Source organism: Eutrigla gurnardus (genome assembly GCF_963514095.1).
Source record: "Eutrigla gurnardus genome assembly, chromosome: 9".
NCBI classification, from domain to species: domain Eukaryota; kingdom Metazoa; phylum Chordata; class Actinopteri; order Perciformes; family Triglidae; genus Eutrigla; species Eutrigla gurnardus.
In genome coordinates, this window is record NC_139923.1 from 10,645,911 (window position 1) to 10,663,292 (window position 17,382).

The window sequence follows — 17,382 nt, forward strand, 5'->3', positions numbered from 1 at the left end:
TAACCCACGCACGCACCTAAAGTTCTCCAAGACATAGAGCAGAGTGCACCTTTAATTTAATATTACACAAACTGCTGCAAAGCAGGCACATTTCCAACAGAGTGAGTCATTGACGCTCGTCTTCAGAAAGCCATATCCATCAAGGAAAACTAGTGTCCCAGAATAAAGACAAACAATATCAGGCTCAGGAATATATCTCGCTAATCCTTTGGCAAACAGGTGTGACCCCTTGAGCCAATAAAGCTTTCAAGTTATTTAGAAAGCAAAGAGCGGAGGGAAGGCTGCAGGTGACAATGATACATTTGGGGTTGGACACACCCATTCCCGACATGAAGGTGAATATCCTTCACTATAAACAGCTGCTGCAAACAGCTAGAAGCTCTGTGAGGCTCCGTAGCTGCGAGCTAAATGCTTAAGTCAGCATGCTGATGATGGCCATGCTAACATGCAGATACTTAGTGACGCAACGTTTATCGAGGCTGTGACAAAGTGGCTGCACTAAAAAGTTACAGAAATGTGCAGAAAACTTGAAAATATGAATTAAATGCTAAATAAGAAGAATCTTATTAACTGGGTAAAAATAATGTACATAATTCAAGTCAGTTGTAAGAGTAACTTAAGCAGCACTTAGTTCCGTTAAACAGTTGTGGGCCACATTGTCTGTTAATTTAAAGTTCAGTAATCAAGCAGTAATTATCCACAGCTTGTACCGACCAGTGGGCTTTGCCAGAGAAGGGAAGGCTGATGAACGACGGTGCCGAGGCTGAACGCGAGGGGAGACGAGTACAGAGTGGAGTCTGAAGAAAGTCATCGCGGCCACGTCGTATGCATGAGCTCAGGGTTGCTGAAGGTCGTTGCTGACAGCGTCGGTGCCAACAAGGTGTGAGACAGGTGGCAGTATAATAAAACTGGGATTTGGCAATCGCTTTCTCCTTTCTACTGCTTGGCTCTGAGCTCACCATCCATTTTAAAGAGGCTGCTGTTTGACTGCTGGCGAGGAGGGAACATAAGGTTTGAGACTCCTGGTTATTTGAAACAAAGTGCAACTTTCTGGATACCCAGTGATAAATCACACGCTGTCATCGCTGCGTTTCCTTAAGTAAAAAACTTTCTGAAACAGAATATTATTTAAGTAAAGGCAAGATATCTAGTACATTTAAATACAGATAATTAATTTGTGACCATAAGCATGCAAAAAGTCACTTCATCTCTTTTACCGTAGATGAATTAAGATAAATGTTAGATACCTGCTAAATGAAGCGAATATGTAGATCCTGTAACCTTGATGTTCTGTGATTAAACAGCTCATTAGAGTTGTGGGCGGGACAGTCAGCTAAAACTAGCTAGCACGCTCTCTAAAGCTGAGGGCAAATGTCATTTAAGGGAGAAAAAAAGGTCTTGCATTATTACGTTCACTTACAAAACCAGCAGTGCGGCCTTTAGGAGCTCAGACAACTAGGAAGTAAAGTCAGTGTTAACTATTATTAATGGGTAATAAAATGACATAATGAAACCGTTTTCTATATTCCACTTAGCTCAGTAATTAATCTAATTCTTTGATGACTGTCCCGTTTAACTTTTTAAAGAGAACATATCGTTCATTGGAATTGCATTGAAGAAGTCTGTAATGTTAAGCACTAAGTTGTAAAGCCTTGCAGCCCTCCAGGCTACCATCAAGGATCAGCCACATCGCACTGTGCCTCATGTTTCTAAAAATAAAACCAGATTCTCCAGTTTACAAGGTCACTGTTGACTGAGCTTCATAAACCCTCATAGCAGAGCAATGCATCACTCTTCCAGCTACACGTTAACTCGGCGAACGGAAAAAGGCAGAGGTATTGTGTCGACTCATCACCTGCACATTCAGACCACATTTGGTGTTCACAGCTTCACACAGTGGTCGCTCTGATTATTTTCCTTGCTTTGACTGACGAGCCTCTATCCCTGTCCATCATCTTCATGCTTACTTATCAGACCGCCCCGTGGTTTTGTTCCGTTCTTATTGAGTATTACCTCTGTGAACGAGTCCACCCGGTCCAAAAAGCAGATATTGCTCCTTTCTGACCACCCTAATGGGAGTGTAATGTGCTGTGACACTGCAGGCAGTGGCTGTCAAAACAGTGGTCCCTGTTCCACGGCTGGCCAATTGTTCTGAAGGGTGCTGGACTGGATCAGTGCATCGCAGCAGCCAGCACCGAGGCTCACACGAAACACACTGCCCAGACCGGCTTATAGACGCAAGACGAGGACTAACCTGGTGCAGATTAGACTGCAATCGCATCATCTTTTAATCCTTCTTGTGGGGATCAGGTTATCATCATCACAAATTAAAACAAGCACAAAAGTGTGAGACACTATCAAAGTACTGCATAATAATAGAAAATTAAGTTTTTTACGTGGTTTGAATGGGACCAGAGTTAGTAGGAAGTGCATTAACTGATGCAGTGATGCTTTACCTAAAAAACAAATAACTGATTACATTTGCTAGCTGAGTCAGTCAAACATGAGAGGTGTTTGAAAGTGGATGCTCATTTAGACATAAAAACAAATCCTGAATAGCTGACAGGTTTACGCTTCACAGGACTCTATGCATGTGAAAACACAGACTGACAGACTGTTACTGTGTACACTGTGTACAAAGAGCAGCTCGTAATGGCTGACAGTATTCTTGTTGCTCCTTTGTGACTGTTTTATTTGCGTTACAGAAATGTGGAGTCGAGCTGAATGCGCCTGACAAGCAGGGCTGCAACCAGCAAACTCTCAAGTACTCAGGGAGGAGATAATGTCTAATCTGGTTCTACAGGATCTCACAGAGGCAAATCAGACCATCATCTAATATCACACCCACTGTGATACACACGTCATTCAGAGGCTCTGGTGAGCAAAAAAAAACAAAACTCAGGCAAGGCCTCGTCTTATTTTTCTTTCAGCGTTAAATGCACATCTGTGGCACTGTTTCCAGACATGCATTGATTGTTCAGCGTCATGGACTCATGCAGAAGCATACAGACTCTCGGTTAGAGCTCTGAGCATGCTCGCTGTGGATCAATGCATCGGGGATACGCAGCTGTGTTGGCTGCCCCTGTGTGACACGCAGACGAGCGTGATCTCTTCGTCCTAACCTGACATTTCAGACATTAGCAACCTGCCACACACACACACACACACACACACACACACACACACACACGCAGTCTTGCTTTCATGACTTTTGGGGACACTACAAAGACCCACATTCATTTCCTGGAGACTTACCCTAACCAGAACCGCTACCAGCCTATCCCTGACCCTTTCTCTAGCTGTAACCTAAACCACAGCTTAAACCAAGTCTTCACCCTAAGATGTTATGATGTGTAATTGTCCCCATCTGGTCTCAAAAAAGGATGAGTCCCCACAATTTGAGTGTTATCAGATACAGGTCCCCACATGGCCATCAAAAAAGCACACACACACACATACACGCTAGTACGCTTCGGAAAAGGAGGAGCGAGAAGAGGATGAGAGCCCTACATCCATCCTCTTTGTCCTCCACTTCATCTCCAAACCCTGAAATCACAGAGCAGACGTCTCCTCTCCCCAACTGCTGCTCACCCTTTCAGACACTCCTCCCTTCATTTTTCACCAGTACTGTAATCGTCATCATCATCATTATTGTTATTACATTTTCAAAAAGTGCAGATAGAACTTCCCCCGTGCCCTTGTTCAGAAGGCAGGGCAGTAACGGAGGATGGGGAAACAATGGCAGTAAGGAGAGTAAGGAGAGCAAGAAGAGCGCACGATGAGAAAGAGAAAAGAGAAGAAGATCTCTGCTGAGTCTTGTGTTGCTCCTATGGACACACTCACACACACAACAACATGCACACATACAGTCAAAACAGGCAGGGATTGAACCCCATCAGCATCAACAACAGCACAGGGCAGCACGAAGAATTCATAGCATCAATAAAGAGACGGAACTGCGCACACTCACTAGAATGCACAAACAGCGCAAACTGAGCGTTTTGCTTCTGTTTTCATCTTCAAATTGGAGGAAGATTTTAAATTGATTTCCTCAGTTAGTGATGCTGTGAAAAATGACATCATCGTATCACGGGAGAATTTGTTTTTGTTTTTTGTCACCTTCTTTTTTCTCTCTCCATGTCAGGGCTTTGTCTGGAAAAATCAGGAGCGATCCATTTCATAAGTTTATTGTGTTCCCGCTTTCCCAGTTTCGGAAAGTTTTTCTCTTTTTAATCTCTATTTTTGTCGGAGCTACAGCACAGCACCCACAGCACACAGACAACTAGGGGGGTGGGGGTGGGGTCCAGAAAGGGTTGAATGCACTAATATTGTGCCAGAGGAAGAGAAAGAGGGAACGATAACGAGAAAAAAAGAGATAAAGAACATAGAGAGGGAAAAAGAGGAGGGAGAAAAGAGACAGCAGTATCAACAATTCCATCTCGAGTTCAGCTGGTTTCATCACAAACCGAGTATTGATTGCTTTCCACAACTTTAGCTGAACATTAAACCACTTTTGGGTAAAAGGAGGGAGGACTGGAATGGGGAGAGGATATTGTGCACTTGAGACGGATGACAAGGCTACAAATGAAGAGACAGGAGAGATGGGAAACAGAAGGCAGGCTACGGATAATATACCGTACATTAGTCACATGTATGGGGGGAGTTCTGCCAATCTATTCGACTAATATATTAATATATATGTATATATGTACATATTGTACATACTGTATAATAATGTGTACCTGGAATAGTCATACAATAGGATTATATGAGATTAGATCGTTAATTAAGATTCTCTGTGATCCCACGGGACTGGCACCTTAAATGGGTCGGGGGGATGCAGTGCAGTTCAGAACCAAGGGGTCGACACAGAAACGGATTATTGGACCGTCAGAACCGCCACAGGCAAAGTGCATGAGGACAGACAGACATACAGACAGTCAGAAACAGGGGGACCATTGGCAAAGTGGTGCGACACGCTGAATGAAGAAGAGGGAACAGAACAAGTGAGAGGAGTCGGAGAGGGATAGAGATCTTGACAAGGAGAAAATAAAAGGAGTTTAAAGGTTTTAAGAGAGCAGATGGCTAATTGTACCCGTGTTTCGCAGCCTGGCAGCAAGTCAGTCTTGTGCATAAGGACGGGAGGAGGGGAGGGAGGAGTAGGAGATGGGAAGGGGCCATGGAGGAAGCTGGGCGGTGCGATCAGGCCTTGAGAGCGTGCCACTGGGCGACGTTAGTACGCGGCCGAGCGAGCATATCTTTCCAGTGCTTTACCTCCGCTGGTCCACTCTTCCATGATAGGTAGATCTGAGAGAGGGGAAGAAGAGAAGGATGACAATGTAGACCCTTTACAGGTGTGAAGTAAGCAACATTGCTTGGGTTTCTTCATCTTTCAGATGTGTCAGTTAGGTTAACGTCCTTTATTCAGACAGCATCTTTTCGGAAACATGTGATATTTGCACGATATTTGGCGTCTGGCGTGCGAGAGGGAGAGGTAGCCCTGCTCTCAGCAGCGATGAGTTGAAAGGTAATAGGTAAAAGAAGAAGGAAGAGTGGTCTCACTTCTCTCATAGGCTGCATCACTGATGGATTTTAAAACACGTTTGACTGATGAGGCCCTCATCAATGAAGCCTTTTTCTTGGATGTAGCTCCCTGGAGTGTCCACCGGTTGCCTGGCAACTGCTAGAGCCTGACAAGAGCCAGGCTAGCTGTTTCCTCTTGCTTTCATTCTTTATGCAGAGCTTAGCTAACTAGCTGTAGCCTTATATTTAACTGCCAGACATGAGGGTGTCAATCTTGTCACCGAGCTCTTTGCTAGAAAGCTTTTGCTAGAGAAATAGATGTTTAGCACCATGACAACATTAATACAGTAAGTTTTAATGTTGTGTGATTACCACTGACCAGCTAATGCTGCTCCTGGGCTGTTTTTCTCATTGATTAGTTTGTTCACTGCTGGTGAATATGTTTATAATTCAGTGATTAATCACTGTATGGTTTTCCTCACTGTGGTTGCCACGGCGAGCCGCCACCACAAGTTGACCGAACCCAGTGGCGACCACTTTTTGTCTAAAAGTCCCTTTACCCAGTCCCATTCTCTGACATGAGACCAAAATTTGCCATCGCATTTATGTAACAAGGAGCTGATGGGGCTTCTATGTTGCGACCGATGGCGACGACAAGGAGAGGAGGCATACCTTGCCGATAACGTCGTTGCGGCTGAGCCTATCCTTGTCCATGACGGTTATGATGATGGTGGTCTCCCTCAGCACATGGGCGGCCACTTCGAAGGGGAAGGACTCGTTGAAGACGGGGTTCAGACAGCGCTTCATCGTCACCGTCTTCTTCTTCTCCACGCGCTTGTCCTTGTGCATCAGCCACACCTTCACATATGGATCTGCAATGTGGCCACAGAGAACAGTAGTTTACATGGGAACAAGATGCCCACGGAGGGTGAAGATTAGAGTCAGGTTTGCAATTACCCTCCTAATTGTTACCGTCAGTGAAGGCAGCAGGGAAGCAGATACCTAGCATGACTTCAAGGTCAACTTATCCCTAGAGCTAAGACGCGTAGTATTTATGGAAATAGGGCTTGGGATTTGCACAACCAATTCTGGGGCTTTATCATATGCTGTACTATAATACTACCAGACACCACTCCTACTACTGCAGGAAGCAGTAATATTTAAATAAAAAATGGCCACACAGAGCAATTCACAGTGAGACTTTATACTTTATAAGCTCGAAGGCTGAAGATCTTCAGAGATATACAGAAAAAGAGAGAGCAGGAAAGAGGGAGGGAAAGGGAGAGATGCTTGATGTTATGCCGCCATGCTGCCGCTGCTATCTTCCGACGCGGCTTAGGAGCGTCTTCTGCACGGATGGGTCAGCAAATGTTTGAACAAGCAGATGGAGCTTCCAATTGCACGAAAAGGGCTTCAGATGGGTGAACGAGTGTTAGAAAGAGAAAGCCTTAAAAACACATACCTGAGGTACCCCCGATATCCATGGCTTTGAGATTGCGCGCTTTGATGATGTTCACAGTGATGGTGTTGGCTGTGGGATTATAGCAGAGAGACACCAGCAGATCTCCTCGTCTCCCCTGAGGAACGCACGCACACAAACACAAAGGCGTATGAATCACCCAGTCTAATATCAGATTTCATCAGGGAAAATAAACTCCAGATTACTCACTAGCTTGTTGTGTAATGCTACATCACTGCCCTAACACCTTGTGCCAAACATAGATGGTCCAGTGACCAGGCTGGCATAGATGAACCCGTCGATCACCCTGAAATTACGTCGATAGAGCTCACATGCTACTGAGAGCACTCAAAATGACATTGCACTTTTAATAAAACTGTAATTACAACATTGGAATGAAAACACTGCATTCGTCATGATTCGGCCTGATGGCCATCCCTCCCTCTCTTACACTGCCATCACTGCAGGGCTTGAGCTCCTTCCAGAAGGTCTTTATCTGGCCCAATTCCACCTTGTTAAGGGGGATTGACACCTCTCCAATGGGGTCGTTCCTGCTGAAGCGGTCGTAGTCCAACACCTGAAGGTATAGAGTGCGCTCTCTCACCTTCTCGTAAGGGAAGCCTAAAACAGAGACAGAAAAAGGAGGAGAGCGAAGTTACAGAGATTGAAGAACACAGTGTAATCTGCATTGTGCTAACGGCGATGAATTTGGCAAATGCCAAAATGCATTTGAGAAGCTGCAGCATCAGCCAGCGCTCGCTCAAATGACTGAGAGGCATCATTATACTCTGGTTGAAAAGAAGTAGCTCATTCATTTTGCAAGAGCACTGGCTTTTCCAACCTTGGAGCCTTTTAAACATTATTTCGGCTATTTCACTTTTGTCCTGTCATCCAAGAATATAATTTTCAGAATAAGCGGTTATCAATTTTTATTCTCTCCCCCTCCCAACACCTAGAACATCGGTAGACACTGAATGAGCGTTCAGAATGCATTCCAGCAACACTTGAGTCTATTCTCAAAGGAGAAGATCGATACCACTCTCATTTTTGTCCATTAAATATAATGCTACACAGTATAGCCAGGTTAGCTTAGCTTAACTAGCCTGGCCCTACATTTTTTGACTTTGTTTTTGTACAGATTAAACAAACAAGATGCAAACTGGTGAGCTTAAGCCGTTGCTAAGCAAAGCAGCTCCTTGCTGCAGCTTCATATTAAGGGTACAGATAGCGCTATCAAAAATCTTACAACTCTCAGCAAGAAAGTCAATTAACTATTGCTTCAGACAGGATTTACAGCTGTGCTTTATTTTAACAATCAGCCCCCATAACGAGTAATGTAGTCTTACCTGAATTCAAAATGTTCTACTTTTGAAGTTTGACATTTGCTTAATTCACACACAATTTGAGTGAGAATTTGAAAAGTGCTGTTAATACATAATTACTAAATATATTTCTTTAATCTTATCAGAATTTTTTTATTTGAAGTTTTGTAAGTTAATGCGTAGTAGAACAACAATGACAACCGTTCTTTGCTAAGTAACTGGAAAGAACACGGACCCTCAAACAGGAAGGTTTCGTTCCAGTGGGGGTTGAGGTTCTTCCTCTTGACCTTGGTCTCCAGCTTGTGCTTTTTGTCTGGCAGCAGGTAGATTTTGACAAAGGGATCGGAGGTGCCAGAGAAGTCCTTGGCTGGGAGCTCCTGGCCCCTGAGAAGTTTAACGGTGAGAGTCGTGTTCTGGAAGCTGTAGCCTATGCTGAACTGGATCCGGCCCAGCTTCTCGCTGATGGGCCCTTCACCGTCATCATCCTCCGAACCTGGAGACAGCTGCGGGGCCACAAATACATATAAATACAGGGGCAGGAGCAGCAGCAGCAGCCACTCACATCAAAGGTTTTGGTCCAAGGGCACACACTTTCTCTGACACAAGCACATGCACACAGACCGTGACAGAGGGAAGCTGTGAGGGGAGGAGATTTTAGAGTTGCATTTCTATCACGGCCTACTCAAGCAACTGCTCAAAGGTCTGACATTAAGAAGACTGAGAGAGTTTAATTTCCTCGCTAATGTTCTTAAGAGGCAGGAGGTGCTCAGATTGAAGATAGGAGAGATCCAGACCAACCATTCGTCCTCACAGCAACTCTGACTTCATCACTGCTGTGCACTAAGTGCTACTATCTGATAGAAGGCAGAGGACACAGAGAGATCACTGCATGAGGGGCACAGAGAGAAAGAAGGCACAGCTCAAGGTTGAAACATGCTGCTAGGCTTTGTGGTCACTTCTCTCCTTTGCTCCACCGTCTGTTCTATTTTATCCCTCCCTCTGCAAGAAAAGCATTGAAACTGAATGGAAGAATGGCGTGTTTGAAGACTTTGAGGGAGTTCATAAGACCACTTGGTGCACGTGCCTCCACTGATACCACTGAAAACTCGGAGCATGAGAGCCTCCCTGAAGTTGTTGATTAAAGTGCTTTAGGTCACAGCTTCAATTTCAAAGTGGAGAGGACTCACTCACTCAGCTATTGTCAATATGGGTTTTAGAACTGAAAGGCAGAGCGAGTGTGAAGGCTGATATATGAAACAATGGCAGTCACCTTGGATGGCTTGGGCACCGCTGTAGGAACTGCCTTGTATTTTTTTCCTGTTATGGCTATGTTATCATAATGTGCAGATCTAAACTAACCTCTAGCATAAAGGATGACTAGTCATGTAGTACACGGCTACTTAGTATGTGTCCACCAGTATGTGGACAACTAATTATTACACACATATGTGATCACTGACAATTAACCATCAGCATCAATATGGCCCCTCCACTATTCTGGTTTCAGGCCTTTGAAATGATTTTGGATGCTGGTTAGAGGGATTTGCTTCCATTCAGCCACAAGAGCATTAGGGATGCTGGGGACTTATTTTGGCTGATAAGTGCTGGCTCACAGTCTGGCTTCTGATTCATCACCAAAGGTGTTGGACTGGGTTGGTATAGTCAAGTTCTTCAAACTTGAGTTGTCAAGTCAAGGTCAGTTTATGGAGCACCACTTGGCCAGTGAAAGCAGCTGTATAATACTGACTGTGGTTCAATCAGTCAATAAACCTGAACTTGAAACATACTCAGGAGGGAACATCTGAATATATTGGCCTCTTTTCCTTCAATGTATTCTGTATCTGGGAGGGAGGGTCTTACCATCACCATGTCTCCCGTGAGAGAGTTGGCCAGGTCAGTCACTGAGGAGTGGCCGTCGGCATCAGGGGGTTGGCCCTTGGGACTGTTAGCTGGCTTGTTGCCCCTGTAAGCAGAAACACAGGTTGATCCAGAGGGACAACGGCGAGGAGAAGCTAACTCGTTTCCAGAAAGAGAGAATGTCTGAGCACACAGGGAGTCCAACCTCCACCTGTTTGGCGCTTAAAAAAAAACGCCTATGTGAAATGACCAATTGAGTCGAAGTTTGCTTTGGAAAGATGTCACTTCAAAGTGGTTTGTACTTTTCTCTAGCTATCATGAGTGAAGCCAAATGAAATCTGCCAAAAGATTCCACAGATTAATGGCAGGAGCTAGAACTGAAGACTTTTGATGCGGAGAGTTGTGTTTGATGAAACTTGGAACCTGAGATGACTATGCATATGTCCAGTGTGGCAAACATCCATATCTCTAACAAGAAAGTTACCTCCACCAGATAAACAGACAACATTTTAGGACAAAACACAAAACAGGACCACTAAATGTAAAACGGATAGAAACCAATTCATCATCTCTTATCCCCATGAGTTCATGATCAACCCTTATTCCCTCTACAGACATTAACAAAACACATGTATAATGACATAGCAACGTGACGTCACTATAGACAGACATGTATAGCAACATGTAAAGGACCAGACGTTTAATAGGACAGATGTAGAACAGTTTTACAGTAAAGTCTGTGTTTAAATCTCTCATTTATTAAGAATATACATCAACAACACAAAATATAAATCAAAACATAAAAGAAAGAACAGAGATCTCCCATGGCACAGCTGGTACTTAGGTACAAATGTTAATAGTTGTTAAGTTTAGTTCCCTCACACAAGGATTGATGAAAATATAACGTTCAAGGTGGGCAAGCATTCTGGGGGAAAAACCTCGATGTTCATACATCATGAAACAAGAAGAAGTGTAAAGGAAAACACATCTTCAAAAGAAGAAAAATTGAAAGAGAATAAATATTTTGAGATTAACGAAAGAATGGAAAAAAGGACAGAACAAGAAAGAAATGAAAGTCCTGGTCAATGTAATATGACACATTGGACACACAGCACTCCATAGATGACTGGTCAAGGCACATGGAGAGGCTGCACACTGAAACACTGTTAGGCAATAAACAAACAGTAAAATAGTGAATAGAACAGAACAGACACAGAGAAACAGAAAAGAAATGAGCGGACGTAGAGAGAACGCGGAAGTTGCAGACACACAAACTGGACGGAAATCATAAAGACTCTAGGTTTAACAAGGAAAGTAAGAAATAGAAAAAGCAAGCTGAAAATTATTTATCTGTATTAGAAGAGATAGAAAGTATTAATAGCATGAACAGTGAGGTTACGAAAATCAAAACCAAACAGAGTGAGATCGTTACAAACACCAGCACATTAGAGAGAAAAAACAGAGCTGCAAGAAAAGATAGGGAATGAAGGAAGGAAAGCCTGGAAACACAAGAGAGGCTTAGTTTGGTCAGTCTGATAAGTATCAAAGAATAAGAGACAAACAATAAAGAGCTATGTACACACAATATCTCTAACAGGAGACAAAGGGACGGACATGCTAAAGGGAGAAAAAGAGCACAGAGAAGAAAAGAAAAGGACAATAAATACAATTAATCACCAGGAAAAGGAGAGCGAGAACAATCGTTCTTTACGTGGAGAGCTCAAAATAAACGATAGATGTGATATAGTATGAAAGAGAAATAAGGTAGATATACCATACAAAAATGTAATATCATGTTAAACATAAAAAGGCACAAAAAGTAAGAACAAAGGAAATGCCCATTTAGAGTGTCACAAAAGAGGGTAGTAATGAAGTAATAACTACAAATGATAGAAGTTAACTTTACATCCAACCCGATTTCCCAACCGTTAAGCAACACTCTAAAAGCGTGGACTGGGGACACAAGGGCCAAAGCACAAACTGGCATTGGCTACATGTGCATATATAACATATGCAAGTAGTTGTCACTCAGAGAGTGAAGGCAATGCCTTGGACAGGCAGGAAACAAGGAGCCCATAGAAAGTCTGTCTGTCTGGCCAGCAATCTCTGTCGAGAATGGGGTTTTTTTTCCATTGGGTGCTCTAAACGGCAAATTTGGATGAGAATTGATGTTGAATAATGTGTACATTTTTGCTGAAGACAAGGACAGAACCGGGAGGGAAGTATACTGACAAATAGACAGACAGAAGGAGCAAGCAAACAAGACAAGCAAACAGACAATCACTTCAACCAGCAAAGGAACCGGAGTGAGACGGGGGGAGGAGGGATGTTAACCATTTCGGGAAGGGAAGGGAATATTCATCAATTAGTGTTAGTTGTATTAGTTGGCAAGGGGGGTAATTGCATTTTCAGCGGCATGTTTATTACTAAACTACAGGCAAGGAGTTGGAGAGGTGAGGATCTGAGGATCAGCTCAAAAGAGCTCTAAAGCACTGAGAGAGACTTCGGGTTTGAAGTAAAGCAAGGCACCTCCCTCCTCCTCCACCTCCCAGCTATCGATGGGGGAGTGAACGTCTTCAATTATTCATTCACCTTCATGCTTCATTCAGGGGTTCAGTGCATTCTCAGGTAAGAACTAGTGCAGTCAGGGAATGGCCCTTTTACCAGGCCTGCTCTACAACACCTGAGGTAGCACTCTGCTCCAGCGCTGCCTCAAGGCTGTTTAAAGAAAGCGGCTGGAGCTGCAGGTCTGTTGCAGGAATGAGATACTTCCTACCACGTATCACGGATTGGAAATATAGACCGGCTTCAGTTTATTTAATTTCTAAAAAAGCAATATTAATTGTGGCAGATGGTCATATTACAACTGCTACATTTTGGTGCCAATGCTTTTTCCGTCCGACCCCTTGGGGATTGGTTTGGAAATCGACGCTTTAGTGCCTGCAGTTGTCTACAGTGTCCAGTGGGAGGCAGAGTGGATTCGAGTTCAGTTCATCAGATTCTCCCACAGCTAAGACACTGAAAGTGGGCTGTTGGCATAGCAACGGCTCTGGAAACACAGACCACACATTTTTGGGGGGTTTGGGGTGTGTGTGACAAGAGGTTGTAGGAAGTGGGCGCAGGGGAAGGGTGTGTTTCGAGGGGTGCAGCAAACAGGCAAACACACAGAGAACAGAGAAGATAAGGTATAGGATATATGACAGGTACGGGTGAGAACCTCGCAGACACACATGAACAGACATATGGAGGCAGGCGGGGCCACTTTGGGTTTCACCGTCCTGTGATACTATCCTGTTTTGTTACCTGACCGAGGGCCAGCGGCTCGAAGAGAGGGGGAGGGGGGGAAAGACACTCCACTTCTAGGCTGGAGAGAGACGCGAGAAAGAAAGCCCAACCCAGCCCCAACCTTTTTTTTCCCACCCATCTGCAAACATGTCACACTCAAACAAACACGCTCACTCGAGACCATGAAGTGATGTATTTTCAAATGTCTATGCTCAGTTTCATAGCCGCCCACTACATCTATCATTCTTCAGAGGCCACAGCATACTTCCCAGGATCATACACAGTCAAATCCACAGCAGCGAAGCCTGGCGCTGCTTACATAACTCAGCATCCACATGAAACACATGTACAGTCACACTAGAATCAGCGAGTCCTTCCTGCTGCTTCACTTCTCAGGCTACGACCAAAAAGTCTGCTGCCACGTATAAATATGGATGCTTTCGCTGTTAACTAATTGCTTCCTGCATGTTGGAACTGGAAATGGATCTAAAATACCATCGCTTACTGAAATCCCATTTCAGGAAGAAGCAACAAGGGAGGTGCTAGATGTTGCCTTTTCTGTTTCTGCTTCTTCAAATGGAAATAGAGAAAAAAAAGACAATTCAGTGAGTGCCAAACACTGATCTTTATAAGAACTGTTTTATGTCTATTTTCATTTTTATGAGAGGCTGCATTTCAGATGTAATGCTCTTTGCTTTGGTGGCTGGAAAATTGACCTTTTGACTATGATACACCTAAGCACGATTACTTTTGAATCCAAAGATGAGATATTGTCTACTCCATCTTTAACAGTTGAACCCCCCCTGCCTTTATGGTCTCCCAATACTCTCTGCAATTTAGCATTCATGATGTCTCCAAGCTCAATTAAAACATATAACCTATCATTCCAGGGAATTTCAGCAACATCAAATATTGCCTCTTAGGTGGATGCTGCTGCAGATGCACCACCCGTTCTGAGGCAGGACACAAGGGTGCCAGATTAATGCTCCAAATAGCCATCCATCTATCTGATCTGTACGTATGAGATGAGCATGTATACCAGCATGTAGCTGCTGGCTTGAGTGCTGCCTTCAGCCCCGCATAACGCATGGGTGTGCAGACTACAATAAAGTACTCCCTCCTGCTACTCTCATGGACGGAAGATGGATTTGCACCCTGAATCCTCCCTTGACGTATGGATTGATGGATGTCCGACCGCAGTAACCTCCGCCTCCTCTCTTTGTGATTCCCTTTTTTCCCTCCCCGTCTTCGTGCGTGTACTTTTCCCCTCTAATCACACGTAGCTGAGCGCGACTCAGCGTTCCCCATGTGATGTGTGGACGAGCGTGGTGGCCGCAGGGAGCCAAGCCTCTGGGACAGTCTTAAGCAGAGCCCCTGAGGACTTGGCTGATTAGCCGGGCCTGTAAAGCCCCTGTCACGGGAGGAGCAGACTAGCAGAGCATAGCATAATAAATTTACATGTTTATGTACAAACAGATTATCTCATCTGGAAGAATTAAAACAGCAGTTTATCTTAAGAAAACAATGTCTGAAAGTACCACGGTTAAATGTATGTAACCTCAGGTTGACCTACGATTAAACTCCTCCCACTCAGAGTCATGAGCACAAACTCACAACATGATGTTGAATAAACACATTTTTATTGATTTCGGTTAAAGGTCATTACCCCCATGCACTACATTTGTCTTTGTCTTTCCCATGTCAACTTAAGCAACCTAATAAGCTCATAAATTATAAAGCAATATTATATAGCCCACTTGGCAATTAACGGACGCTCCCTGAGTGCATCTTTGAGGCAGAGAGAATACATCTATATTTATCCATATCTGCAAGATGTATTCTGAAACAAGAATAAAACTCCACTGGCTTACACAATATTACGTAACATGCATGGATGAATAATTGAAAGACCACAGGCAAGTGGATTGAATGTTAATGTGGCATGAGGATATGTCCCGCCTCCTCTGTCCTAAACCTCCCATCCTCATTGGGCCGCTGGCTGGCTGCTCAGAAAGAGATCTAGATTCAAAGCTCTCGGGGACTGTGGCTTCTCTTTATAGCAACACTGGAGGAGAACCTACAGCTCCATAGGTTCACTGAATCACAACAGAGTTGTATGAGTGAAGAGCAATGAGGCATTACCGAGCCACTTGAACACCCTAATTAAGCTCTGCTAACATCCACAACCTATGGCTTCCTGGGAAACGAACACGTTCAGCGTGTGGGCCCAGGATTAAAGCAACACACAACTGTTGTAGTCCAACCGAGTTGCTCTGCTTTTTTATCGTGCAACCCGTGCACTCCATTTCTCTCCCTGGGAAATGTGTTACATTGGTTATAAAGTCTCATCCACCAACTCTGGTGCAGTTCAAGTGTCAATCCGTAAATAAATGGCCACGCAGAACACTTTAATCCAGCGACAGCACACACAAGGTCAGTGAACCGGCGTAATGAATATCACGCCTATAACACCCTCTCATGGCCAGAGGGGATAACAGTGTGTTTGGTGGGATTGCTTTCAACTATGGCCAAGCAACAGTGAAGCCGTAACATATGGCTGAAGGGTTAATGAAAGTACTTTACATACATGTTCCTATTAACAAGATCACTTGGCTAATTGTAGTGCGTGGCCAGGAGTATGAAGCCCTCAGATCTATGATTTAAGTAAAGGTAACCATACAACAATGTCACACCATTAAGGGATAAAAAATGCTGCAAACTCCTACTTCAATTAAAGTACATGCATTTTATAAACTAAATGTAGTTCAAGTATCATAAACATGTAATCATTCTGCAGAAAAATGTATTATAATGACATGACATTATTAGATTGCATTACGGATGCATTTTACTGGTGCAGTTGGAGGTTTAGTTTTAACTACTTTATTAAGTGTAAGGGAGTTTTTCATATCATATGTGAGGGTCCTCGGACAGAGGAGGTTTGTAAAGCCCTCTGAGGCAACTTTATGATGTGTGATTTTGGACTAATTTAATTGAAGAAGATTAATGGGGGAGGGAAGTAGACAAATCACACTGCTACACAAATTAGTGAGTTCTTTTATCATTATTATATTTGTTGTTTTTTGAAATATCTAATACTTTTATCTCTTTGGAACAGTTATTTAAAATGCAAGAGGTGAAACGTCTCTTCGGTGGAACTGCAAACAACCCAGATATTTGAAATGTGACAGGTTGCTGCACCTAAACACAGTCACTTGTTTAAACTTTAACTATGTATTATATTTGGAAAGTTAAATAACTATATTATGTCAAATATTAATCTGTACAGCAACTACTAACTATAGTTTTATGAAATAGTTCTTTCCAGCGTTGGTTGTTGTTTCACTAATGTAGGGCACCACATAGCAGTTATGCAGAGCAGCTCTTTGATATCCATCAACAGCGGAGAGATTTCCCTTTCATGTTCGCACCGAGGACGCTTACGTTCCAAAGTCACATAAGCTATTCACATTAACTTCAGAGGCTTTATGCATCACTGAAATAACTTTCCAGTCCCATATTGTTCAGGTGAGTCATTTAGTTGAATAAATCCATAGGGTGAACAGGTATGGAGATGAGTGATGCGAATGCATGGACGGCGATGATGTATACAAGGAGTGTGGAGAGCGGGAGACGGATGAAAGTGCAGTTTTGTCTCTGGCTCGAGAGCCCCATTTAGAATGAGCAATACGCCACGAGCATGATTGATTAAATCATGGTCAGACATCTGTGAAGTCAGCACTAACACCACAGGGAATGATATACTCCCAGCAAGCTTACACCTTGCATTTCTAATACACTGTGGACTTTAAACGCTTATTTGAGACTCTATATTTAGCACCCAATTAAAGTGTGGCTAAATCATTTATTATACACTTGAATTTTTAATCAATCCTGAAGAAAATAAAACAGTGAGTGGCTCAAGTCGAGTTATTT

At 43.5% G+C, this 17,382-nt stretch overlaps 1 protein-coding gene across 2 annotated transcripts in view; it reads right to left on the reverse strand.

Moving 5' to 3' along the window:
- Positions 1 to 324: 324 nt before the first annotated feature.
- syt7a (synaptotagmin VIIa) overlaps positions 325 to 17,382 on the reverse strand; it is a 64,450-nt gene continuing 47,392 nt past the window's right edge. For both annotated transcript variants that reach the window (XM_084018215.1, XM_084018214.1), the window contains 6 exons: positions 10,165 to 10,267; positions 8,540 to 8,807; positions 7,434 to 7,603; positions 6,986 to 7,100; positions 6,196 to 6,395; positions 325 to 5,307 (listed from right to left, as the gene is read on the reverse strand). In XM_084018215.1, coding sequence (XP_083874341.1) covers positions 5,203 to 5,307; positions 6,196 to 6,395; positions 6,986 to 7,100; positions 7,434 to 7,603; positions 8,540 to 8,807; positions 10,165 to 10,267 — 961 coding nt within the window. In that variant the 3' untranslated portion in view covers positions 325 to 5,202. The remainder of the gene's footprint in view (positions 5,308 to 6,195; positions 6,396 to 6,985; positions 7,101 to 7,433; positions 7,604 to 8,539; positions 8,808 to 10,164; positions 10,268 to 17,382) is intronic.